Raw genomic sequence first — 25704 nt, forward strand, 5'->3', positions numbered from 1 at the left:
GGTTTATAGCAATACACCACGCTCCAAAATCCTTCCCTCAACCTGTTCCCACCCCTTCCACAGAGACAAACAGGACAGATACATGACATCACCTCATCATGAGTTTCGTTGTTACAAATGTAAGATTTCTTTAATATCCTAGTTGTTTCTAGTTAGCAATTTCATTAAAGGGAGAATTTATATATATATATAGCCTCATCAAGGCTTAATCATCAAGATTTTTAAAATGTTTTTAAAGAAGTCTCTTCTGCTCAACAAGGCTGCATTTATGTTATATAAAAAAAAGTAATATTGTGAAATATTATTAAAATGTAAAATAACTGTTTTCTATCGTAATATATTTTAAAATGTAATTTATTCCTGTGATCAAAGCTGCATTTTCAGCATCATTACTCCAGTCTTCAGTGTCACATGATCCTTCAGAAATCACTCTAATATGATGATTTGATGCTCAATAAACATTTATGATTATTATGTTGAAAACTGTTGTGCAAATATTTTTTTTTAGGATTCTTTGATGAATAGAAAGTTCGAAAGAACATAATTTATCTGAAATAGAACGCTTTTGTAACATTATATTACCGTTCAAAAGTTTTGGGTCAGTAAGAATTTTTTTGTTTTGTTTGGGAAAGAACTTAAAGAAATGAATACATTTATTCAGCAAGGATGCTTTAAATTGATCAAGGGACAGTATTGACATTTATAATGTTGCAAAAGCTTTCTATTTCAGATAAATGCTGTTCTTTTGAACTTTCTATTCATTAAATAATCCTGAAAGAAATTGTACACAACTGTTTTCAACACTGATAATAATCATAAATGTTTCTTGAGCATCAAATCATCATATCAGAGTGATTTCTGAAGGACCATGTGACACTGAAGACTGGAGTAATGATGCTGAAAATACAGCTTTGATCACAGGAATTAATTACATTTTAAAATATATTACAATAGAAAAAAGTTATTGTAAATTGTAAAAATATTTCAAATAAATGCAGCCTTGGTGAGCAGTCTTTCAAAAACATTAAAAAAGGTTGGACTGGTAGTGTATATATAGCCTACTGTATATTGAATGCATTTTTATTTTAGTATTTTCCATTTTCATTTAAATTTGAAAGTTTTAGTAATGTTATTTTTTTTGTTATTTTGATTAGTTATTATGTCTAGTCTATATAGTTTTTATACATTTTTATTTCAGTTTTATTTAAACTAAATGAAAATAAAATGATGCTTTGGCAACTAGCAGAATAAAATCAGTTTAAGTTTTTTATATTATATTTTATTTCAAGTAACAAAAATGTTTTTGATCTGTGTTACTAAACTGTGTTACGACAATTCTAAAAATCATTGTCAGTATTTTTTAAATAATTTTATGCAGGAAGGATGCATTCAATTGATCAAATGTGACATTTCTAATGTTACAAAAGATTTCTATTTCAAATAAATGCTTTTCTGTTCATATAAAAAATCCCCATAAAAATGTTTTCGCAAAAAAACATGAATCAGCACAACTGTTTTCAACATTAATAATAATAATACAAGTTTTTTGAGCACCACATCATCATATTTGAATGATTTCTGAAGGATCATGAAGACTGGAGTAATGATGCTAATAATTCACAGGAATAAATTATATTTTAAAATACATTCACATAGAAAACAGTTATTTTAAACGGTAATAATAATTCACAATGTGCTGTTTTTACTGTATTTTTTTTATTAAATAATATGCAGCCTTGGTGAGCAGAACAGACTTTTTTCAACATTAAAAAATCGTACAGCCACCAAATTTTTGACCAGTAAAGGGATCTTGCCCATGATTCCACAGAAGAAAAAAAAAACATATTTGGAACGACATAAGGATGAGAAAATTATGACAAATAATAGCCTAATAATAATCATTTTTGGGTGAACTCTCCCTTTATTATTTTTTACACTTGACTTAGCAACCACTAATATTTGATAGTATTTATCCGTTTAAACAGCCATCCTCTTGGCAGATGATTTCTTTAAACCACAAAATTGCTTAATTTAGTAGTTAAGGAGCTCATATTTACTCTGTTCCAGACACTAGCCAAACAGAAAGCTGAAGGATCTCCCACGTCCAGACCTATTACAGTCACTGTGACTGAGGGGACGATAGTTATCAGCACAACTCTTGCCGCATCACTTCCAGATCTGGGATCAACGCCAGCGGAGAAGTGTTTGATGTCACAGCATTCCTGCCCCTCCCAGTAAAAGGTCTGCTCAACATCTGGACCTGACGGAACGAGAGATGGAAGCGACACCAGCACACAAGCTGAAGCTGCATTCGCAGACACTCTGTAAAATACAACATCTTTAGCAGGCCGTAATAGGGAAGAATGAAATATTTCATCATAATCTGGCCTGGCGAAAAAGGTATGCAGGGGAGGAAAGGGGAAAACACGCTTCAACAGCAGATGATACGTTTGTAAGGATTACGACGGCTTTTTGCTTCTTTGATACCAGTTATCCTTCTTGAATGTCTTCAGCATTTCATCCTCAATCACGCTTTCACGTAGTGTTATTTATTAAAAATCTGTCAATTTGCACATTTCTGACTAAAGTTTTAATAATAGTATCAACTTTTGAGTTTAGCTTGGTGTGAGAATTATGGATGTTGGGGGTTACATGAGATATGATACTGTATCTTTCAAGATACACTATATTGCCAAAAGTAATGGGACACCCCTCAAAATCTTTGAATTCAGGTTTTCCAATCACTTTCATAGCCACAGGTGTATAAAATCAAGCACTAGGCATGCAGACGCTTGTACAAACATTTGTGAAAGAATGGGTCTCTCTCAGGAGCTCAGTGAACTGTGCAATAAGTCCATTTGTGAAATTTCCTCACTACTAAATATTTCACGCTCAACTGTTAGTATTATTATAACAAAGTGGAAGCAATTGGGAACAACAGCAACTCAGCCATGAAGTGGTAGGCCACGTAAAATCACAGAGCGGGGTCAGCACATGCTGAGGGTCACAGTGCGCAGAAGTCACCAACTTTCTGCAGAGTCAATAGCTACAGACCTCCAAACTTCATGTGGCCTTCAGATTAGCTCAAGAACAGTGTGTAGAGCTGCAGGGAATGGGTTTCCATGGCCGAGCAGCTCATCCAAGCCTTACATCACCAAGTGCAATGCAAAGCTTGGGATGCAGTGGGGTAAAGCACGCCGCCACTGGACTCTAGAGCAGTGGAGACGTGTTCTCTGGAGTGACCAATCACACTTGATGGGCGAGTCTGGGTTTGGTGGTTGCCAGGAGAACGGGACTTGCCTGACTGCATTGTGCCAAGTGTAAAGTTTGGTGGAGGGGGGTTATGGTGTGGAGTTGTTTTTCAGGGGTTGGGCTTGACCCCTTAGTTCCAGTGAAAGGAACTCTTAATGCTTTAGCACACCAAGACATTTTGGACAATTTCATGCTCCCAACTTTGTGGGAACAGTTTGGGGACGGCCCCTTCCTGTTCCAACATGACTGCGCACCAGTGCACAAAGCAAGGTCCATAAAGACGTGGATGAGCGCATTTGGTGTGGAGGAACTTTATTGGCCTGCACAGGGTCCTGACCTCAACCTGATAGAACAGCTTTGGGCTGAATTAGAGCGGAGACTGCGAGCCAGGCCTTCTCATCCAACATCAGTGCCTGACCTCACAAATGCGCTTCTAGAAGAATGGTCAAAGATTCCCATAAACACACTCCTAAACCTTGTGGAAAGCCTTCCCAGAAAAGTTGAAGCTGTTAGAGCTGCAAAGGGTGGGCTAACTCCATATTAAACCCTACAGATTAAGAATGGGATGTCATTAAAGTTAATGTGTATGTAAAGGCAGTCGTCCCAAAACGTTTGGATATATAGTGTACCTTCTGACGTTCATTGGTGTTTATTTGGTGCTATAACTAGTAATAAAGAGGAAGACAGATCGGTTCACATGCTGCTTGAATCATCAGTTGTTGTGGACGCTAATGTATTCATTGTTATATTTTTAGTTACGATTCCTGGTGTGAATGGGCCAATTATTTACTCACGTTCATATCATTGTAAAACTGTATGACTTTCTTCTGGGAAAGAAGATATGAAAAGTGTTTTTTTTGTGCCTACAATGAAACTGAATGAGGATTAATGTTGATTTGGACACCATTGACTTTCATTATTTAAAAAAAATAGTTGCAGCTATCACTTTAAGAATGTAACTGACCTGCACCTGCTGTTCAGAAAATATTTTCGAAAAAAAAAAAAAATGATTGTAGTAAAGCAATTCCCATTAGATCCAAGGATTTCCAAAAGTTACACACTTACAAACAGTTCCGCATGTGCCTTGTGGGTGTTTTTGATGGGAGTGCTCTTTTTCCCAAAAGCCGTGATAACTTGACTTCATTGTGCGCAGAATGCATGTGACATTGCTTAACTGTTTTCAAACGAGAAGCGAAAATAGATGTTCTGGATCATATTTCGTGGGCCCTTGTGAGAACGTGAATGTTCCTCATTGAACTTTCATTACATAAACTGCATGTTCTTAAAGTGTGCAGAAATGATCTGGCCAAGGCAGTTCCCTAGAGTCATGAGAGAATTACGTAATTCAGCATTTGAAACAAATAACAGCTTGGCTTCGCCTCTTTCCGTATCAGGATAAACGCATTCAGCAGCATGACAATGCCAGACAGAGTGCTATAGTACGATACAAAAACTACTGCCTGTTCCCAGAATCAAATCACATGCATCTCCAGTCTTTGTGAGAACTGTGAGGTGTGACAATTATCAAAGGTCCAAACAGCTTTGAGTGATTTTGTAAAAACCTAAAGGCCATAGAATAAACTAGAGCTGTCTTGAAAACATGTTATTTCCATTAAAACAAAACTTAGCTGAAGAGTGTGTGCTATGGTGCTTACCTGTGCAAAACTAGCTGCCATGATGCCAGGGAGTTACTATGCAGTTGCTAAGATATTCTGGGTGGTTGCTAGGTGGTCACATACTGGTCCAAGGCAGAAGAGTCCACTATCAAGACTCTTTGATACTCTGGTCTGTAGGTTTCAGGTATTTTTTTCCAAAGTTTGGTCTGGAATAATAACATGCATGAGGAATAATATTCTTAAAATACATTAATACTGTCTCTTCTTGATCGAAAGGTATCACTATTGCTCATACACATGGAAATATCCTCAACCGCTTCAGCGATTGAGTCATTTTGGCTGGGAGAGTAAAGTGTTTTGGACAGAAAAAATTTACTTTGCTACATATGGACCAGAAAGAGAATAAGATTCATGATGCAGAACGCATACGGCTGTCATAGCGGCATCCACAAATCCCAGCGCTATAAAAAATTATAGACTGAACAAGAGTGCAATGGCGCTTTCAGGTTTTCCCCTAAACAACAAAAAATAATAATCCCTTAAATGTGGCCAAATAGCTCAAAAGACTAGTCTTTGCGTATGCAGTAGGCCTGATGCAATACTAAAATAGACATGATTGAAGGTGACATGAACAACAGAGGCTTTTGCAAAACCCCTCAGATTCATCCAAGGTCAGAATTGAGAAATTTATATAACAGAAAGTGAGAGGTTGAGTTGAATTTCCACCTGTGTTGAAAAGAGATCCTCTATAAACAAACAGGCACTGCTAATCCAATCGAAACCAGTCAGTGCGAGAATGCAGGAGAGATCAGTGTCTTCTGGCCTGAATGAGTAACTGGATGCTTTCCAGTCAGGAACGCAGTACGTCTGCAACAGATATAATGAGATTACAGAAATATTTTCACATTTATGAAAATGAAGATTTGATTGTGATAGAAAATCTCAATCTGCATCATAATGCTGAAATAATAAGTAAGAAATAATGCACCTTTTTCCTTTGAAGGCTTTTAAAGCAACATATTTCAACATGTTATAGCACGTTTTGCAATCGATAGATAGATTTTCCGGAAATATATGCTTCATTTTGTGTATGCAAAATGTATTTTCTTTCGATTGTTGGGGTGAAATATAACTTGGACATGTTTTCATGAGATTGACTTTCAAATGTTATGGACTTATGCAACTTTGTGGACACTCTGGTTATAGATTCGTCCCGGAGGTCTCAACCTGTCTGGGCAAAAAGCATCAGTATAGCTCACGGATGTAATTTAACATGAAACAGTCTGACAACAAAGCCACAGAGGAAGCACAAATGGGAATAGAAAGGAAGCACAAGATTTATGTTTATTCCATTTTAAGGGAGACCAGCATTTTTTTGTTTTGTTTGTATGCTTAATATCTTAAAATGCCTGATATCTGTAAACTCTTGAAAACAACCAATCAAATCTGTTGTCCAGCAAGTGCAGGACACTGCCCAAATGATTAAGGTAAAACCAGAAGGCAAGTTAAGGTTCCACCTCTGACCCAGCTGAAGCTCTGGATCCCGAATCTGGGCTCAGGTCCTGAACTAATCAACAGCCATGAGCTCTAATCCAATGCACAGATCCCAGCCAGAAGCGCTCTGCAGAACAGGCCAGCGTGGACTTATGGAAATAATGACACCACACTGAGACCCGGGTGCCAGAATGAAAAATCTGGCCCATTCGCTTTGTTTTTCAACGGCTTCTCGCTCTCTCTCGCCTTGTGCCATTCTCTTGTTATACTGAGACACAGCTGTGATGGTAACGCTAGGCATACACTCTAATGGTTAGCCAAAACTAGGGGGAAAAAAACTCGCCCTCAAGGTGTTTTGTTGTAGTAAAAGAGGTAAATACACCCAAGTGTTACATGATTAGAAGTGAATTATGCCCACATTGTCCAACATTATATCCTAAGCTGTGAAAAAAGTAGAGGAGCAAACAACACTTTTTTGGGTGGAAATCCTTTTTAACGCCAGAAAGCAAGCAGAAGCAGAAGCAAGAGAAATAATGACCTTTAGACACTTTTACTGTCAGATATATTGAATTTCACATTTAAATTTATATCGTCTGGATCGATAGAGTGCTTAATTTATTATATATATAAAAAAAAACTTTCCCAAAGATATACTTTTAAATAAGCATCAAAGCAACTGCAGAACTGATGCATATGTTTTCATAAATTTACAGCCTGCACCATATAATCTCGGTTGACGTGTTCAGATTGGCACACGGTTTTAAGCCACAGCCAGATTTAACAGGTGGATTTCATTTCTCAACATAACAATGAAGGGAAAATCATAGATTTCCACAAAAATACCAGACTAGCAGTTATTCTGTCTGAGCAATTATCAATTTGTACTGAAAGGCAAAATGTCAAGAGAAAGAATACACTGAGGAGTGATACACATATTATGTATAGTTCAGATCCTCCATTATTTTTCATAGATGGTTTGCAGTATAAAGTTTGCATAAGAGCCCTCAAGTCTCTCCTCCAGTTCAGATCTTTAACTAAAAGTAAGAGCAAAAGTATTAGTGATTTCTTCAAAACCTTCACAACGTTCATTATTTATCAGGGAATCTGCCCCTATTATGCCATTTCCTTTCACGTAATATTTGTGAATGTAGAAGGTCTGTAGACTTGGTAAACGCAGCCTGATCTGCCGGAGATTTGTTTTCGCCCTGCAGCTCAGTCTGGAAACTTGTACATTCATTTATCCTGCTTCTGTTACACATTTGCGGGATGCAATCACAGACTGGCTTATCCAGCTGGCGCGCTATTGGTGGGTTTAACACGATTACGGATAGAGAAGCGATCACGCCTCCTGTGGTCTGATTGGTTGAAGGTGTCACTTGATGAAAGGGAAAAATGGGAGCGAGGACCCATATGCAGGAATGTAGATTTATTAGCAAAATAATAAAAAATAAACACAAAACAAAAGCCCACAAGGGGGGAAAATCAAACTTGGAATAAACTAATACAATGAGCAGGACCATAAACAGGAACACGGCGGATAACAGACGACATACGACATACTCACGACAACGAACCAGCCCAGGACTGAAAACACCATGAGAATGTAAAGGGTGACAAATCAAGAGGGAAATAAGGGAGAACAGGTGGGGCAAATTAACCAATAATGAGATAACATGACACAAGGGGTGCGTTCCATTCGACCGTATAAGTGGACTGCGAAGTGGACTTCAGAGGGTATTCCGCCATCTTAAGTGAGATTCCAATCCAAAGGGAGCGAACATGTTCAGTCGGAAGGGTACTAGGAATGGCTTAGGGACGAAGGGAACATCAATACATCCCTTCACGGAAAGTAGAGATTGAAAATCACCCAACTGTCATTGCGCATCGCATGCATCACCTGTCTGAACCTGAACTAATGATGGAGTAGAGCCGTTGGTTGGAAGAGTTTTTAAACAGCTCTGCGATGGAGGAGTTTATGCATTTGAATATTCATAGTTATTATACAAACTAGAGTATTTATGAATGGTTATGGCAATAACTGTTACATTCGCATATTATATTTTATGAATATGTAAACCAATTAAAAGTGTTGAGAAGCACCTGAGGGCTGTCATTTTTTTATACTGTTCTTTATTTACCTCAGGAATGTTATATGCAGCTGCGCTTGGGAAAGAAAGCACATGAGATGAGACCGCTACAAAGACCATGATTAAGAATAGCCTACATTTATACATAGTTAACAAAATCAAAATGTATTTTCATATCGAATGACAGGTGCAGCTTCAAATCTGTTCATAGTCAATGCAGCTAACTTATAAGTAAACTAATAAAACTAATGGACAAAGTTTTGATTATATTTTTTAGATACATACTGTGTAAATGTAAATGCTTATTATATGGTTTTCAATTTGAAAGTAAATTAAATTACAATATTAATTTGTTATATCATAATCTGCACCCGTCGTTGCCTTTCTTTGATGACGTTGCAGGGCGTTCCAAATGAGCGATTATTGTCAGTGAAGTCCACTTCAGCTGATATACCGTGCTCAGGGAGTAGGGAGCAGTGAACAAGTGCGTAGGGACCCTGTCGAATGGAATGTACCCAAGAATTACCCAAAACACCACATGTGCCAGACAAGACAAGACAGACATGTGACAGAAGGACAATCCAATTGCGTACAGAGTCATTTAATTTATGCTCGTTGATCACGCCTCTTGTGCAGTAGAAAATACAGAGCAGACTCCCCAGACCAATGTTCAATCTTAAATTAAGCTTGGTCTGGTGATAGCCAGACAAAAAGGTCTGCAAATTTCACGATAAATGGAGTATACCAAAATGAATTGTCAGTAATTTCAGCCTTAATTCCTGCACAAACCTACGTAGGTTTGTAAAAAATAATGCCAGCCTATGGTCTTCATTTGCTGCCGGCGAACAACGTCTACTTTGACCCTCAAACACTGTAGTTGTAGCTGAGACTGGAAGAGTTTGGTACATGTTGTCGACATGTCAAGAAGACGCTGTTTTTTGTACTACAAAAGGAAATCCACTTTGATGCACTTCCAAAGGATGAGGACTCGCGCTGGAATTGATATGGTAAAAGCGACGCGGTCGCTACTGTTCATATCACTGTGTATCAAATGCTGAGGAAGATGCGGAGCTGAAATTCAGATTTGATAATGGGATAGTAATGTTTAGACAATCACAACAGACTGAGCCATCTGACCAATCACAACACACTGGGTCATCTGACCAATCAGAGCAGCGTAAGCTCTCAGAAAGGAGGGGTTTAGACTAGAGAGACCGGATCTTTTATTGGACCATTTCGAGAATTGAAATTTTGAAATTCTGTGAGAAAAAAAGGTGATCCAATGCATACCTATTATGATTTTTTTTTTTTGTTGCATATAAACCCTCCAAAACAAAATTAGGGACTAATTTTCTCTTCGGTCATTTCGGACCGGAACATTTTCTCTTTTGAAATGTTAAAAATCACAGCTTCATAGGAATGATATGAAACTTGGTGACTTTTCTTGCATTAGGTATGTTAACACACAAAAAACTGGTGTCATGATTCTAGCATGCTAATTGGTCGTAAAAAAAAGAAGAAGCGTTCATTGTTTTCGGTCATAAATGACCGACCATAGGAAATGAATGGGAAATCGGCAAAAACACAAAAATTCACCGAATATTTGTGTGTACAATCTACAAATCGGCCACAATGCTGAAAAAAAGTACACAGCAGTGAAGGGGTGACACTCTCAAACATCAAGAGTGTGATATTGACACATCCACTCACACACACACACTCACACACACACACACACACACACACACATGCACACACACCTATGAAAAACTGAGCCTATGAACAACATTTTGAATTTTTTTTAAATCACAGCTTCATCGGAAAAATATGAAACTTGGTGAATTTTCTAGCATTAGGTATGTAAACACACAAAAAAATTGAGGGCATGATTCGAGCATGCTAAGTGGTCATAAAAAAAAATACTCCCACTTGTACTCTTTGGTATATGTATACTATAGGAAATGAATGGGAAATCTGCAAAAACACAAATTCACAGAAAAAAATCTATATTTCTAACAACAACAAAAAAAAAATCTAAAACTTTATAATAAAGAGTCTTTGAGATTTTTTAAATATATTTTCAAATCCATCTCCAAGCCTCTCCATAGAGACCTCTAGTGATTATGGTTGCATTCTTCCTTAAATAATTCCAAAAGGCCCTAATCTGCCTTCAAAAATATTATTTGGAAGGCCTAGTCTCTATTTTAACCTGAAATACTGCAATTATTACTATTATAAAATTTTTTTTTTTTATAATTTTCAATGGCAAAAATATACCATCATTATTGCATAAATATTCAAAAATACCATCAAGTCATCTCAAAATACAAAATTAAAAAGAAAAAATATTATTGAAGAAAAATAAATTGCATTGGTTTTACTGGGGTGGAGGAAGTTACATTTTTAGGTGTCCGGTCACTTATGACCGGGAAGACAACCAATGCAACCCCAAAACGAAGAGCACCAGAGGGTTAAAATAACAAAATATGGGCATTTTAAAATTAACTTAGATAACGCAAATGTAAGATTGATGAGTGCAATGCACACATTTCCCATGCAAGACTTTAAAAACGAGCATCAGTAAACCTCCAGACATGGCAAAGGGAGCCGTTTTATGGAGTTTGCACAGACAGCAGTGTCTGTATGAGTAATATGTTTGGAGTCAGGTGGTGTGAGATGATTTGGCCGTGGATGGAGCTGTGAGAAGGAAAAATCGGCTCTGCTCATTCCTGAAATACCTACTGTGCTGCGCTCTCCTCTTCAAATGAAGACCCGAAGCCAAGGTCAGGAGAGGATCCAGGAGCCAGGAGAACTTCTCACAGCGAGCACATCTGCACAAGCAACCACAGGAAAAGTCATGATGAGATGCATGCATACATATGTTTCGTTTAATTCCAGAGGACTGCTAATGTTTTTTTCAGTAGCTGTAGGGTTCCCCTTTTCAGTGAAAAGCTAGTTTACTGCCTTTTTTCAAGAGCGATTTTCACTGAAAGTCACTAATGGATACTATTTTACAGTCATGATTTATTGTTATGCTAATCTTAAGCAAGACATCTGTTACAAACATTATAAAAAAATTTATGTTGTTGTCACGATTCACAAGTGAGAGTGCCCCTGATTACCACCTGAGGGCATTCCCTCATGGACTATCATTCAATCAAAGACTACATTACCCATAATCCTTTGCCCGGACTCATCATCACTCATTGTTTACACCTGTGTCTCATTACCCCGTTTATCTCACCCTATATAAGCCTGTTTATCTCAATCATTCACGGCGAAGTCTTCTGTAACGGAACTGCTCTGAGACACAAAGGCTGAGAATCCAAACGCAGCTTTATTAAAGGATAATCCACAATCGTAGTCAAAAACAGGCTAAAGGTCAAACACAGGCAAGCAGTCCAAACAGGCAAACAAGGCAGGAGAGACAGGCAAAAGGGTAATCCACAGAACAGGCAAGTAATCCAAGAGACAAGAAACCAGGGAGAATGCTGAGAAATGCAGTGTTACAACAAACAAGACTTCGCAATGAATGACAGCGATAACCAGGCTTATATAGGGTCAGATAAACGGGGTAATGAGACACAGGTGTAAACAATGAGTGATGATGAGTCCAGGCAAAGGATTATGGGTAATGTAGTCTTTGATTGAACGATAGTCCGGGATGGAATCAGGGGCACTCTCATTGGTGAATCGCGACAGTTATCATATTTTCATATAATTGCAAAACCATTTGATTTTATTTGTCTACCACAAAAGTAGAAATCTTCAAGAAAAACGCCATGATGATACTAAACACTGCAGGAAACTGTTATTATTTATATATTATTCTAACATTTATTAATAATTTGAACTAGCTTTCACTGTTATAGCTTCAGTTTTTAATTTTATTTAAGTTTGAGTAATTTTAGTACTTCAACTTATTTATTTTAGTTAGTTGCAGTTTTTTTTATGTTTATATTTTATTTCAGCTTTACTTCAATTAATGAAAGACATTTTTAATAGTTTTAGTCAGTAACAACACTGTCCCTGTGACCATAAACTCATGCATAAACTTTATTGGGTTTTTATAAGCTGAGTCGTGGAGCAGTGAACCATCTTGCTAACGCTTTTAGTCGTTCATGTGAGCTGCACACCGTCTGGTTGAGCCTCAGGGCCGGTTCAAACGCTGACCCTCTAATCCTCAGTACTGTGACTCTCACATGATGTTGGAATGCTGTGTCGTGGCCCACTCGCTCCCGCTCCCTTCTGTCTTCAATACCCCTCGGCCGACCAGCATCCCTCTCTGCGCACTCTGGAGGACATAACACGTCCACTCCCGGGCATTGGGAGATATGGGGTGGTTTCCGTCTTTTGGAAGATTCTTCTTTTTCTGGGAGCGGAGGAATCAGAATGGAGAGAACAAACCTCTAATACCAAAGGTAGTGCGGCTCCTTTCTGTTTATAAGTTTTTTTTAATGGCTACATTTGTCAATTTATTGTACTTTTGTGCCTGCTAAGCGTTGTTTATTAGCACACACCACCTGCATTGTTTTAGCAGCCAATTCACTAAAGACATTATGCAAATCAAAGAGTGAAAACTAACATAAATTCTGGTTCAACCAATGATGCGAGTTTAAGGCAGGATTACCTGTAATACACTTATACACTTAATACATTTAGTGGCAAACTGAGAGCGGCAAAAATGTTTGATTAAACTATTTGGATATAATAATAATAAATAATAATAACTTAAAATTATAAATAAAAATTATAATATGTATTGATACTATTTACAATAATAATAACAAATGCAGCTAATTATTTATTGCCATCAATAATAATAAATATTAAGAATAACTTAACTATCATTATTATTGTAATAACTTACTAATATGATTATATATTACAAGAATAATTCATATTATTGATAATTCATTTGAACAACAACAACAACAACAACAACAACAACAACAACAATAATAATAATAATAATAATAATAATAATAATGACGATTATTATTTCCAAATAGTTTAATCAAACACCTTTTGGTCAGTTTTGGCCAAATTTACTTCAGTACATTATTAATAATAATAATAATAATTATTATTATTATTATTATTATTATTATTATTATTATTATTATATAATTTGTGTAAAAATAAAATTGATAATTATTTTGCTATTATTATTATTATTATTATTATTATTATTATTATTATTATTATTATTATTATTATTATTAATGTACTGAAATTTGGTCCAAACTGTCTAAAAATATTCAAGTGACCAAGAGTGTTTGATTAAACTATTTGGATGTAATAACTTAAAATTAGCATTAAAAATTATCATTATTGCTACTATTTACAATAATAATAACAAATGCAGCTAATGATTTATTACCATCAATAATAATAAATAATAACAATAACTTAACTATCATTATTATTGTAATAACTTAATATGATTATATATTATAAGAATAATTCATATTATTGATAATTGATTTGAACATCAAAAACAACAACAATAACAATAATAATGACGATTATTGTTTACAAATAGTTTAATCAAACACCTTTGATCAGTTTTGGCCAAATTTACTTCAGTGCATTAATAATATATAATAATTTGTGTAAAATTAACAGTGATAATAAGGTTGCTATTATTATTAATGCACTGAAATTTGGTCCAAACTGTCTAAAAATATTCAAGTGTTTTATTAAATTATTTGGAAATAGTAGCTAATAATAATAACTTAAAATTATTATTATTATTATTATAATGCACTGAATCAAATGGTCCAATGCTCTTAGGGTATATTCAATTGACCAAATTCATGAACTTTCTACTTCTTATACCATCATCAGGGAGACGGAAAAAATTCAGAAGGCACCTCAGCTGTCGTGTATCTGGGAACGCACGACAGTTCAGGAAGTCAGACCAGCTCGAGTTTATCCAGCCATGAAGGGTCAACCAGGGTTTCATCATGGAACGTCTTCACTTCCCGTGTTTTTAGTACATCCAGTTGGAGCGACTATATTCTGAAGTATCTCCTCATCACGAGCAACCTGCTCTTCACCGTTCTTGGTCTGGTCACACTAGTAGTAGGCCTGTGGGGCCTGATCAATAAAGAGTCCTTCGCTCAGGAGAAGATCAGTGGTATCGGCACGGACCCCATGCTGCTCTTCGCGTTTCTCGGTTTGGTTCTCGCCCTGCTGAGCCTGACGGGATGCGTGGGGGCGCTGCGGGAGAACATGTGCCTTCTTCGGACCTTCTCGGCCGCCGTGCTGCTCCTGGTGGTGGCGCAGATTCTGGTGGCGGTCGTGGTTTACAGCCTGCAAGGCCAGATCGTGGAGGTCTTGCGCTCGGGCATGCTGGCCGCCATGGTGCGGTACCAGGACGACCTGGACCTGAGGTTCATCACTGATGAGATCCAGACGGGCCTGCAGTGCTGCGGGGCGGATACCTACAGAGACTGGGAAATCAATGTGTGAGTGCATGAGCAAAATAAGTGGAAATCAAGAGAGGGGCTGACATCATTACAGTTTCCAACACTGCAGTAGTCCAAAGTTTGTTAAATACACAGATTATACAACCTAATTTGCAATAAAGATCCTCTCCAGAATTTTAATACGTTCTGGACTCAATAGTTTGGAGTTGGCTTTCTCTTGCTTGTTGTTCCTGATCTTACTTTTCGTATAATTTTCCCATTCATGCTTTCCAATATATTTCATTTTATCACTTTAGCAATCCAAATTACGATTATCCATTATTGACAAAGTCAAGCTTTACTGAAGGGAGTTTAAAGTTGAAGTTTGAATTATTTTCTACATACATTCTCTGATCACATTTCCTCAAATCATGCAATTTGTTAAAGAGAAGTATGCCTTTACTTTTCTAAGGAACTTCATGCTTGTTGGATGATAAAACAGAGAAAATCCTATAAACCTTGAAGTAGGGACCAGAATATCAGAAAGACTTGGCCTATTAAACAACAACCTAGCAAACACCCACCACATGCAATGCCCTAAAAACAGCCCGAATCCCTTAGCAACTAAATTGCAACACAATTGCATAATGACATCAAGTTTTACATGAACCCCCTTGACCTGAACTAGTAAGCAATTATCTAGAAAGCACTCAAAAATGCACTAAAAACATTCTAAAATCCCTTAGCAAACTATCTAGCAACACCCTAGCATCATGGCATTAAGTTTTGCATTGACCATTTTGACCTATAGTAAACAACCACCCAGAAATGGTGAAGTTCCAAACGTAATTTAGGGAGTAGCGAGCCCATCTAATCTTCCAATCAACAGCCATAGTATATAAACAGCTCCTTACCTCTCCTCAGTCTCAGATGTTCCAGCATCCCACCACCTCCCCAAACTCCGCTTTATCTTAGGTACCTTGCCCTATAATCATTTAGTCACTATGGGGGTATATCAGAGCTTGAGTTGAAACTGCTTCACCGAGCCCCTCATCAGTAGACAGCAAGCCAAATAAGCTTAACCTAAATATCTTAAGATTATATGGGCAAACAAATTTGTTAAATCCACTCTGAATTTCTTAGCAACCACATAGCAACACCCTAGCATCACGACATCAAGTTTTGCATTGACCATTTTGATCTGGGATAGTAAGCAATCATCTAGCAATGACCCTAATCCAAATTAGAATCCCTTAGGACTACCTATGCCGAGTTCTCACTGCCTGATTTTAACCCCAATTTTGACTCGCAGAAAAGGTTTTGTAATAATAATATATGTGAATGATCAAAGACGCGATCTGAGAGACTCACTGATGCCCATGAGATATTTAGCATGCTAAATATCTGGACCTGTCTGCGATTCAAAATCATGGCTGTGTGAAATGCGTTCTGACTGAAAATTACATTGATGATGGCCTACAGCCAATGAGAGGGCAAGATACAGGGCAGCGGGAGGTTCAGGGAGGAGTTATGGACCAGAATATCAGTGTTTTAATAGATATATTTACAGTTATATCAAACAGAAACAAAGCACAAACATCTGCTTGACCAGCAGCAAAAGGATTTATTTACCTCCAACTCTCTTTGCAGAACACTATCATTGTCTCCCCAACCATTGCAAGTTTCTTCAGTCTATATTTTTAATAATAATTCCAGTCTTGCGTGATCTCGCGTTGTTTCCTTGTCACAACTCGTGTGTTTGCTAGTGAAACGTAGTTTGCGGACGGGACAGAGTTGTCGCCGATTCTTCCTCTTGTAAAGTCATGGAATGTGAAACCTCTTGTTGCCGATCCATCGCACAGTGTGAACACAGCAGTGACTGAATGCTAGCACAGATAGTCATGCAGTGTGAAAAGAGCAGTGATCCGACGAGTTTGAAAATCGTGCAGTCTGAACTCGGCACTAGCAACACCCTAGCATCATGGCATTAAGTTTTGCATAAACCTTTTCGACCTAGTGTTGTAAGCAACCACCCAGACCACTCTAGCAATCAAGCAGAAAAGCACTAAAACAGTCTGAGTCCCTTAGCAACCACTTAACATTAAGTTTTGCCCTTTCCCAAATGTCACCCTAAACACTCACAGTCTTCCTAAGAGTCCTCACTTTCGTGAAGTAATGCCGCTTTGACTGTCGGCGAAGTCTGCTGTGGAGCCTGCTTTAGTGTGAGGGCGCTTAACTACGGCAGCCATTGTAAGTCCACAAGACCGTAAGTGCATTTGAAGTGTGCCATTTGGGTCAGGGTCTTAGGAACACCTTAGCATCCAAAAGGCAATTACTTACAACATCCTAACGGCTTTGAATCGGCATGCATGTCTAACAATTTCCAAAATGTAAAACTGTAAGCCTTCTTATTTTTGCATGAATTCTTGGTGCCACAAGTGGGGCAGATGTGACACTTCACCCTTGACCTACCTTTGAACTCAAAAAGCATTGTTGCAAATCCAGTTGAGTGAGTCTCACCGGTATCTATTTTTCTGGCACAGGTATTTCAACTGTTCGGCTCCAGGGATCCAGGCTTGCGGAGTGCCTCCTTCATGTTGTGTAGATCCCCTGGAGAACGGGACGGTGTGGAACACCCAGTGTGGAGTGGGTGCCCAACAGCTGGACGAGTTCTCCGCCCAGAGCGTGATCTTCCTGGGTGGTTGTTTGGGCAGCATCTCCCGCTGGATTGAGCACAATGGTGGAGGGATTGTCACAGTAGTTATAATTCTGCTGGGGGTCCAGATACTCACTCTGTTCATAACGGCTCGTCTGCTGCAGAAGATACGGTGGAACAGAGCTCAGCATGATGTGTACTTACAATCACTGCAATAAATGGACTCAGATGTTTTCAATAACAGGATATTGTGCCATAGGGATTCTGAACCAGCCTGGATTAATTCATTGCATCTGGCATCTGGAGATGTCAAGCAGTTTATTCTGGAGACAAATAGTCTAGGAATTTTATGACAGCATGTAAAATCTTAAAAGGCATTACATTGGATAAAGGTTCTTATTGGTGCATTGTTTGTAAATGTTTTCAGTAAATACCTATTCTTAGTTGGTGAAGTTGCTTAAATCACCAAATCATACTCTATGCACATACACTAACACAGACACCTCTACCTACGCAAGGTTTTTGTATAATATCACATTTCATAATGTCTTAAAGCGCAATTCATAAGGGCCGCTAAGCTGCTCTATATATGAACATCATCAGTTCAACTTCAGTCAAGTTGACAAATGAAGTGTAAATGTGAACGTGCTGGGAGTTCTTGTTTATTTTGTACATGTGGTAAGCAGGGCGAGGCCAAGAGCTGTGGGAACAGACTGAGGCTGGTGGCACGAGTGCTAATGACCTGCATGCCACACTAGCCTCGTATCTCTCACGGAGGAGCTCCGGAAGGATAAAAGGTGGAGTGACGACAGTGAAGGATGAGACAGGAACAGACATGGACTTGTGTTTGTGTGGCAGTCGTCCGTGAAGGGCTGGCGCTTTCATTTTGTTATTTGTGTTTATTTTGGAATTAAAGTTTAATGTTCGCCGGTTCCCACCTCCCGCCTCCTTCTTCCCTGAGCCTTAACTTTGTTACAGTACAATATAAAACATTTAACATGAGTTTAAAATAATTTGACATGTATGATTCTATAACTAAGCCTCAAATATTTTTTTTATAGTGCAATAATTTCAAAATAATGTAGAAACAACAAGACAGTATATTTTAATTATCAGTTCAATGGCATTTCTTTACTAAGTACTATGAAGGTCAGTATCACCGATACCAATATTGCTACTGATGATTCATTTGAGTTTATGTGGACGAAATGAGTATTGCCATTTAACATTACATTATAATTTAAAATGATCGCTTTATCTTAATGGACTGAGGAGCATTAGCAAGTTCTTGCTTTAAGATGTTACTTCACTTTTCCAACAAGGCGCTTGCTCAAGTTCTCGAACACATCTGGAGGCACATGTGGTGTCATGTGGTCTGGCATAACAAGGACAACCAGCCGCCTGTCTCTCTGTAGCACTATCTTAGGTGTCTTAAGCTAAGAACACACCAAACCTACGCCGACCAACTAGTGGCAACTAAAGCAGACTGCTGAGTTGGCTCACGTTGACAGCGTCTGGGTCCAAAGTTGCCCTGACACACCAAGCACGTCCGTTCTGCGCCTGCGTAAGAGTAAATGGCTTTCCGTACCAGCTGGAGGCAGTATCTGTTTTCGTTATTCAAAGCGGGAAACCGGAAGAGCTACCCTGTATATCCTATATAAACAAAGCGCACCTCATAGGCCCTGTCCCAAATGGCACCCTAAACCCTTGCGGTCTTTCTCTGAGTCCGCACTTTCACAACGTAACGCCGCTTTGACTGCCGGGTAGAAGTCTGCTGTGTAACCCGCACCAGTGCAGGCTTGGCAGAAGTGCTCATCGAGGGCGCATATCGACCTCAAAGGTTGCAGTTTATTGCTCTGGCCACATTTGCAGACCTCTTGCCTCTCTGCAGCAGGACTATATGACACTTTCTAACAAAGATCTGTAAAGCTTATTTGGATTTTACAAAAGTACCTTTCAACTACAGCATCCTGAATATATATAATATCATATACCCAGATAGCATGGTGATATTGACACAAAGCCATTGATCCAAATTGCTAATGTTATTACTGAAATCTTATTAGCAAATAGTTACACTACTAGTTACTGCAAAAAGTAATATTACGTTAACTACTGACTGCCCAAAGTTGTATTTCACACACACAACTTTCATCTCTCTCTCTATCTCTCTCTCTTCCAAAATGGCCATATTTGAAATTAAAGTCGAGCAGTTTGCATCACTGGATATTGCTGTCAGTCATTTAAAGGTGAACTATGTAAGATTTTTGCAGTAAAATATCCAAAAACCACTAGGCCAGTGTTATATATTTTGTTTATATATCTAAGTTGAGTACTTAGAATATCCCAAATATTTCCAACTATTTGTAAATCGTAAGAAATTGTTATTTTAACCAAGGAACCGAGATGTTTGAGGGAGTCGCCTGTCGATTGCGTCATATCTGCATTACCCTCGGTTTTCGGTTTTATTTAGCAGAAATGCTTTACTCTCACTGCTGTGTGAACAAGTGTCATAGCAGCCGCCGAGCGAACGTCATAACTTCCTTTTCAACACACTCAGATACATCTAATACGATAAACAGAGTTGCGTTACCTCATACTCATGACTGGAAAAGAGGAAGTGGCGCCGGCGACCGTGTCATAATAAAAGTCCCGCCGGCGACTATGCCATAATAACAGTCCCGCTCTTCAATCGCTCCTGCGGCCTTGCTCAGCTCCACAACACTCGGTCCTGCTCTGCTTCAGACTACAGTAATGTTAATAATTCCTAGTCCTATCCTGACTCTTTTCCACCGGCTGTGAGGTGAAGACCACATGTCCCAAGATTCTGCGCTCAAACGTGGCATCATCAAACTATGCCTTTGTTTTGAACAGGCGACCTCTAGTGGATGGAAAAGTTACATAGTGCAGCTTTAACATTTCCATCGTAAAACAGTTGACTAATATTAAATGATTTTCATTTGCAACTTCCATCTTACCTCGCTCTCTTCGCGCTGGTGTGCGTGCATGGCTTTGGAGACGCTCTGAAGGGAGGGTGGGATCTTGTGTTGTAACACTGGCGATTATTTCACCGGTTGTTTATAGCAACTTGAGTATGAGTATCGACACATGAGTATCGACACATCCTGTTTATAGCGCAGACATTTGAATAACTCTATCGCCTTCTTGAGAAGGATACTGGTTTATACTGGTTGTTATGTTTGCGTAGACCTACGTTTGCATATTTAAAGTGTTTCAGCTGTATTTGCCCAAAAAAACACTAGTTGCGTTAATTAAATTGCTGATACACTGAAACATTTTAAAGGGTGACTGAAGTGTTTTGATTTACTGCATCTTGCATTTGGCTACATATGTTACAGACTGCATTGTGCATAATGTTTCCGTTTGTGACCAGCAGTTGAAAAACTACTCAGATTGTTGAAAAGTATGAAAATAATCAAGCTTTATTTGATGTCCAAGCCCCTTCTGTGCTGCCGGTGTCATGAGTCGGACTCATTCTCATATGGTCTCCTCCAGCATCATAAGGCCAATAAACTGGGCCGGACTCTCACAGAGAGCTGCTCCCAGTACTTGCGCTATGGGCAGATGCCGAGACCCCACAGCACCCAAACACAGCACTCATTTTTGTACAAGACACAAATTTTGCAACTTGACAAAATGTAAACATCCATCGTTAAAAAGATCTAGCTGATGCTACATTTTGTACATTGATGATGAGTGATATGGAAGTAAAAGCAAGAAGTGGTACCTAAACTGCTGTTAATATGCATGTAAAACAATGAAGTAAAAAAGAGAAATAAGAAAAGTTATCTGAAATTAGCATTGGCGACAAGAGTGAAATCTAGTTCTACAGAAAACGCCAGTTTGAAGAGGTAGATTAACTAATTCCAGTTAGTTACTTACAAATGCTGTCCATACACGACTAACCAAACTTCTACTAAAGATATTGCTAATATACATATTAAAATGGCGTATTAAGGTGCAGGATGTTGTCATGATCATCCACCGGTTGCTGATTCAGTGGGATGTAGGAACAGGGAGTGACTTCATATAATGCCGTACTGGGTCAGCTCATGTAACTCCAGGTGACTGTATGCCTCCCACGGACAGATCACGTTAAAGTCTGCGAGAGAGGATATGATTACAAATGCACATAATCTCAAAGGACTTACTTTTTTTGACTTAAAAATTGTACATACCAGTTCCCAACCATTCCATTCCAGGAATGTCTTCACCAAATCTGAGAACAACAGCATTAATAATATTAAGACAGATACAGTGTGCAGCATTTAAAGGGTTAGTTCACCCAAAAATGAAAATTCTGTCATTAATTACTCACCCTCATGTCGTTCGACACCCGTAAGACCTCCGTTCATCTTCAGAACACAAATGAAGATATTTTTGTTGAAAGCTGATGGCTGAGAAAGGCTTCAGATAGGCCTCCATTGGCATTCAGTACACTTATACTCCCAAGACCGATAAAAGGCACTTAAAATGTCGTTACAAAGTCTATCTCACCACAGTGACTCTACAATAATCTTACGATGCGACGACAATAGTTTTTGTGCGCAAAAAAAAATCAAAATAACACCTTTATCCAGCTTGTTATTGCCTTCCGTGTGTGCCTCCACGACGCATGCGCGAGAATATGACGTAGCGCCGGCGTTCGGGAATCCATGAAATGCACACTTAAGCCCCATTTTGAGCACTACGCCGAGACCTAAAGCACGATCAATGTAGAATTCAACAGCTTAGACACGCGCGTCTTCCTCTGCTTGTAAACAAATCTCTTCTGGGTCATCTGTCCGAACGCCGGATCTGCGTCATATTCTCGCGCATGCGTCGTGGAGACACACACGGAAGACAAGAACAAGTTGGATAAAGGTGTTATTTTGATTTTTTTTCGCACAAAAACTATTGTCGTTGCATCGTAAGATTATTGTAGAGTCACTGTGGTGAGATGGACTTTGTAACGATGTTTTAAGTGCCTTTTATTGGTCTTGGGAGTATAAGTGTACTGAATGCCAATGGAGGCCTATCTGAAGCCTTTCTCAGCCATCAGCTTTCAACAAAAATATCTTCATTTGTGTTCCGAATATGAACGGAGGTCTTACGGGTCTCGAACGACATGAGGGTGAGTAATTAATGACAGAATTTTCATTTTTGGGTGAACTAACCCTTTAAGAACAAACTGAAGGCAGTAAAAGTGGTTGTACCCAATGACACCCTTTTTGGGGGGTTTGCTCTTGAACTGCCGCGTTGACCTCTGCTTGAACTTGGGCGGGCCCTTGCGGGGACTGCCGGGTGCCGTGGCACGTGTGGCTGTGGCAAGCTTGCTGCTCGCTTTAGGCTTTAAGGCCTCCATGACCACAATGGAAATTAATGGCGAGTACCGTGCACTGATTTGATGATGATCTGTAAGAGAGGGTTGAGAGATTGTTGTTTGGCATTGAAAAATTGGCAAATAAACAAGCAAAACGTGTATAAGGAAAGAATATATAAGTACAATTATTTCCACTAAAGTTTAATGACGATTAAAGATTCATATTCCACAATCCAAATGGGAATTGGAAACCATTTATAAATAGAACCTATAGGTCACCTGTTCTGAGCAGGTGAATAAATAGACTCTTGTATATTAATAATCATAAATCCCTCGGCTGTCAGACTCAGTGCATGTGATAATGAACGCGGTTCCTTTAATCCCCCTTACTATGATCAAGCCCCCTCTAATCTGCTGTCCAGAGGGTTTCTCAATTAATCCCATTAGATGAAGGTCAGTGCACAATAAGCAGAATTTGCTTGATGTCAAACTCTTCCTTTTATAAGCTGAAGCACATACTGTGCTGTGATACAGGAAATGAGTTCCAGTCATCACTTGCATCCCAATAGTTTCTCTGCTGCAGTTGAAAGAGTGGCACCAAACATATCTGGACATGTAAGACATGCTTAAAATGTCTGAATGCCATTGCATTAGATACAAAAAAAAAAGAAACAAGTGCCGATCTGCACCTCAAATGCTGCAGTATCTGTTTTATTTTCTTCGTAATTTTTGCTCAAGTCACTGTTTTGGTAATTCTAGTGGATGTATGAAGTCATGGGTATAATTCATCAAAGGATCGTTCACACCAGTCGAACTCAGTTCCCGGAGATCCAACCCTAATCAAACACATGTGAACCAGCTAATCAAGCTCTTCAGGATTACTAGAAACCTCCAGGCAGAGGCCAGTTGCATAAACATAGCCTGCATCTAAATAGTAAGTGACATAAGTAATATTCAATACTATTTAGGGCAGATAGGGTGGATAATAGGCACATTGGGATGGAGGGATAGTCATTAATATGTTATTAAGTTTATAGTCATTAAGATTGACCATGGTTAATCATTGTTACTTTTTGGATTTAAATCAGACCAATCTACCTTTTTATGTAACTGACTTTTAAAAAGTTATGACCAGAATTAGATGACTATAGTTTATACAACCGGTCGCAGATGTTTTGGAACTGGTTGACCAAAAATGATAACAAAGATAACGATAATAACTATATTAGCATCCACACAAACTTGTCTGCCACTTTAAATGCTTCAGCTCATTAAACTCAGGTGGATTCTGTTTTGCTGTCTATGCTGTGTATGGTTCATCAGCTGTAAAATTGTTCTGAGAGTAAACGAATTACAACGAATATTAAAGCTTTGCTGCTATAGTTATCGTCCTTGATGTGAACGGGCCTTAACTATATCATTTCAACTAACAACAAACAAACAGAAACAATATATATCTTTTAGAACAATATATACTATCAGTCAAAAGTTTGGAAATTGTACTATTTTGATTGTTTTCTGCTCACCAAGGCTGCATTTATGTTATTAAAAATACATTAAAAAAACTGTAATATTATGAAATATTAAATTTATAAACTGTTTTCTATTTGAATATGTTTTAAAATGTAATTTATTCCTGTGATTCAAAGCTGTATTTTCAGCATCATTACTCCAGTCTTCAGTGTGATATGATGATTTGATGCTCAAGAAACATTTATGATAATTATCAATGTTGAAAGCAGTTGTGCAAAAAATTTGTTTTAGGATTCTTTGATGAATAGAAAGTTCAAAAGAACAGTATTTATCTGAAATAGAAAGCTTTTGTAACATTGTACTTCTGTTCAAAAGTTGGGTCGGTATAAAGTATAATTTTTTTGGGGAAAGAACTTAAAGAAATGAATACATTTATTCAGCAAAGATGCATTAAATTGATCAAGTGACAGTATAGACATTTATAATGTTGCAAAAGCTTTATATTTCAGATAAATGCTGTTCTTTTGAACTTTCTATTCATTAAATAATCCTGAATTTTTTCACATTTTTCACAACTGTATAATTGACACTGATAATGATCATAAATTATTCTTGAGCATCAAATCATCATATCAGAGTGATTTCTGAATGATCATGTGACACTGAAGACTGGAGTAATTCTATTTTTGAATCACAGAAATACATTGCATTTTAAAATATATTCAAATAGAAGAAAGTTATTTTAAATGGTAAAAATATTTCACAATTTTACAGTTTTTTCTGTATTTTGGATCAAATAAATGCAGCCTTGGTGAGCAGAACAGACTTCTTTCGAAAACAATCAAAATAGTACAGTTTCCAAACTTGTGCTTATGCTGTCTTTCTTTAAAATAAATGCCACAACAACGACTTTCAGAAGTTTGACTTAAACATTCAAATATTTTTTATCGTCACTATTATATATTTATATCAATATATGCCAACACATATCATGTTCATATCAGCATAACTATTAGCTATAACTTAAACTTTTGACATAACTAAAACATTACAAATCTTTTTTTTCCATTCTAGATGTTGTGCTGTGTTTCTAGATGTTCTCACCTGCTGGTCTTTTCTCGGTTAGTGTGTGTGTTGAGATGGTCAGGACGTGGCTCTCTGTCAGCACACGTGCTCATATCAGCTCTTATATAGTTCTGAGCATCATAAGATGATTATTTCTGCACATGTTGGCCCTTCCTCTTTCCAAAACATTGCGGCTGTCATCAACCCATAAAAGGTTCGATGAGGTAACATCCACAGATATGAGATTAATCCTGTTTGTTTTCCATCGTTCATGCAATTTTAATATTAGACTTTAATTAGGGACTTTTATTTGTTTTGGCTTTTT

The 25704-nt window shown here is 38.0% G+C and overlaps 2 protein-coding genes across 2 annotated transcripts; one reads left to right on the forward strand and one right to left on the reverse strand.

Annotated features, from left to right (window-relative positions):
• Window positions 1-12642: 12642 nt before the first annotated feature.
• tspan10 (tetraspanin 10) lies at window positions 12643-18454 on the forward strand. Its single transcript, XM_079823684.1, has 3 exons — window positions 12643-12870; window positions 14300-14922; window positions 17406-18454. Exons 1-3 carry the CDS (start codon window positions 12784-12786, stop codon window positions 17734-17736), a joined length of 1041 nt encoding a protein of 346 aa, XP_079679810.1. The 5' UTR covers window positions 12643-12783; the 3' UTR covers window positions 17737-18454.
• Window positions 18455-20818: 2364 nt separating this feature from the next.
• pde6ga (phosphodiesterase 6G, cGMP-specific, rod, gamma, paralog a) lies at window positions 20819-25471 on the reverse strand. The gene is made up of 4 exons (XM_079836555.1): window positions 25419-25471; window positions 22735-22933; window positions 21718-21758; window positions 20819-21641 (listed from the first exon to the last, which is right to left on the reverse strand). Exons 2-4 carry the CDS (start codon window positions 22881-22883, stop codon window positions 21565-21567), a joined length of 267 nt encoding a protein of 88 aa, XP_079692681.1. The 5' UTR covers window positions 22884-22933; window positions 25419-25471; the 3' UTR covers window positions 20819-21564.
• Between the last annotated feature and the right edge of the window lie 233 nt (window positions 25472-25704).

Source organism: Gobio gobio, assembly GCF_949357685.1.
Source record: "Gobio gobio genome assembly, chromosome: 1".
NCBI classification, from domain to species: domain Eukaryota; kingdom Metazoa; phylum Chordata; class Actinopteri; order Cypriniformes; family Gobionidae; genus Gobio; species Gobio gobio.

What these genes read in the sequence shown, in the direction of transcription:
- tspan10 (XM_079823684.1), top strand. Translation starts at nt 12,784, where the DNA reads ATGGGGTGGTTTCCGTCTTTTGGAAGATTCTTCTTTTTCTGGGAGCGG. An exon ending in ACAAACCTCTAATACCAAAG is followed by an intron (nt 12,871 to 14,299) that starts GTAGTGCGGCTC and finishes TACCATCATCAG; the next exon opens with GGAGACGGAAAAAATTCAGA. An exon ending in AGAGACTGGGAAATCAATGT is followed by an intron (nt 14,923 to 17,405) that starts GTGAGTGCATGA and finishes TTTCTGGCACAG; the next exon opens with GTATTTCAACTGTTCGGCTC.
- pde6ga (XM_079836555.1), bottom strand. Translation starts at nt 22,883, where the DNA reads ATGGAGGCCTTAAAGCCTAAAGCGAGCAGCAAGCTTGCCACAGCCACA. An exon ending in CCCAAAAAGGGTGTCATTGG is followed by an intron (nt 21,759 to 22,734) that starts GTACAACCACTT and finishes TGTTGTTCTCAG; the next exon opens with ATTTGGTGAAGACATTCCTG. An exon ending in AATGGAATGGTTGGGAACTG is followed by an intron (nt 21,642 to 21,717) that starts GTATGTACAATT and finishes CCTCTCTCGCAG; the next exon opens with ACTTTAACGTGATCTGTCCG.